Source organism: Amphiprion ocellaris, unplaced genomic scaffold, assembly GCF_022539595.1.
Source record: "Amphiprion ocellaris isolate individual 3 ecotype Okinawa unplaced genomic scaffold, ASM2253959v1 Aocel_unscaffolded34, whole genome shotgun sequence".
NCBI classification, from domain to species: domain Eukaryota; kingdom Metazoa; phylum Chordata; class Actinopteri; family Pomacentridae; genus Amphiprion; species Amphiprion ocellaris.
The window spans coordinates 2967-5001 of record NW_026559512.1 but is presented as its reverse complement, the minus strand read 5'-3'; the positions used below and the strand labels follow the sequence as shown (position 1 = coordinate 5001).

The following is a 2035-nucleotide window of genomic DNA, read 5'->3' as shown; positions in this document are numbered from 1 at the left end:
AAGGAGCAGAATGCACTGGTAATTTACATGTGCTTTAGAAAGAATCACCCCACAGATACTGCATGTTTACACAGTATATTTAGTATACTGCATATTGCTGACTGAGAAAATGTAGTTCTGTCAGAATCAATGGAAAAATCTACTTCCATGTGTTTCTTTTTTCTATATAGCTGCTTCCTGGTCACCAAATGATTCCAACAGGGATGGATCATCGAGGAGAAATAAGCCATTTTGAAGAAAAGATGATGGGAAACATGTCCAGGACCAGTGCATGAGACGTGAGACCATTCAACTAATACAAGGTGAGTCCATGGAGTGAACTGTCTCATTAGATACTTGATGTTAATATGAGCATATGCAGTTCTACGGCTCAAATGTAATTATTTATCTGTGATTTAATGAACCTTCTTGCTGTGTTTTTGCTCTCTTTAGAGCTCTCTCTCCAAGACACCCGCTAAAATGTAGGATCAGATCAAGACAAGAAACTGGATAAGGAGCAGCCCCAGCATTTGAACTCAGACTAGGGAAGAGGGGATGCTGCTTATAGTGACGCAAAAGGTGAGACGACAAAGAAATCTAATTCTATTGTGTTTCACTATTTTGTGTATGTTGTGCCCTATAACAAAGGGCATCATCCATCCATTAGCTACACCTTTTGTCCTATATAGAGTTGCAGGGGCTGCAGGTCACCAGTCCACCTCAAAGCAATCACAAAGAGACAGACAACCATTCACACTAACACTTCAGATTTAGTTTAGAATCACCAGTTAACCTTCCATGTATGTGTTTGGATTGCAGGAGGAAGTCGGAGTACAAAGAGAAAACCCCACACAGTCACAGAGACAACATGGACGGAAAGAACCAGACGACCAGCAGGTTGGTACCAATATAAACACAATGAACCTGGTGACAGTGTATTGTTACATACTACTACTGAATGTGAATCTGACATACATGTCTGTGATACTTTTCTTCCAAAGTTGTTACTTCAAAATCTAAGAAGACAAAGAAACAGTTCGAGGAGCCTCAGGACGATCGACAACAGAAGAAAAGTGTCCGAGAACAGGAAGAAGATGACCAACAGCATCAAACAGAGAAGAAGAAGAAGAAACAGACCCCGGAAGAAGAAGAAAAAGAAGAAGAAGAGAAGCTCCAGATTACTCCAAAGGTAAACTCCTCAAATGAAATGTGTTTACAGATAAGTCATTTCAGTGGATGTCTTTACTAGAGACGTAGATGCTGTGAATGACAGCCTCAACACTACATTTACTTCATTGTTAGACTGTTGTTTTTTCTCTCCAATTGTAAATACACCAACCCAAGCTGCTGGGGGACTTCCCATGATGCACTGAGCACCTCCCCTCTCCTCATCTCCTCTCCATACAGTTAGAAGCTAGATGCTACCATTGTATGTCACTAACTTTGTGTCTGGTCCTCTCTGCAGGAATCTCTGGATGTGGAGCTACGCATTTAGATCTGCTGTTCATGTTCTCTCCCTCCTCTGTACCCTCATCCCAAATGGAGGTTTTTTTTCAACTTCCCGGCAACAGGAAGTTTTTTTCCTCCATAATGCTACCAAATGTTGATCTGATCAAACAGCAATAAGAGAGCCTTCAATAAAAAGTCAAAACAAAAGACATGTATCTGTTTGTTTAGAAGTTTGACATTATAGACCCTTCCTGTAATTTTAGGTTTTAAAGAAACTTATTCTATGATTAGAAATTCATGTTAGTCTAAAAAAACATCTGTTTTCAAACCACGGGTTTCTCATACACACCTGTGACTTCTTCAAAAACACACTAGATAATGACATAAGAAAATGAAAATAATAAAGCACCTCAAATCACAAATAGAAAACATGAAGTAAAATACATCCAAATCAGAGACACATCATCCACGACTACATGTCACCTCCTCAATATGTTGTTTTCACTGAAGTCCAGAGGTTGAACAGGTGCAGCAGCTTCTGACCTCTGTGGACTGAGCTGAAATCAGTTCCAGGGCAACAAAAATCAGATTATTTTAAAGCACTGAT

At 39.7% G+C, this 2035-nt stretch overlaps 1 protein-coding gene across 1 annotated transcript; it reads left to right on the top strand.

The window, feature by feature from the left end:
- LOC129348524 (nucleolar protein 58-like) lies at positions 1 to 1561 on the top strand. The gene is made up of 6 exons (XM_055008881.1): positions 1 to 18; positions 171 to 302; positions 433 to 558; positions 799 to 876; positions 1001 to 1168; positions 1445 to 1561. The coding sequence occupies exons 3-6, from the start codon at positions 535 to 537 to the stop codon at positions 1472 to 1474; spliced, it is 300 nt and encodes a 99-aa protein (XP_054864856.1). The 5' UTR covers positions 1 to 18; positions 171 to 302; positions 433 to 534; the 3' UTR covers positions 1475 to 1561.
- Positions 1562 to 2035: the final 474 nt, after the last annotated feature.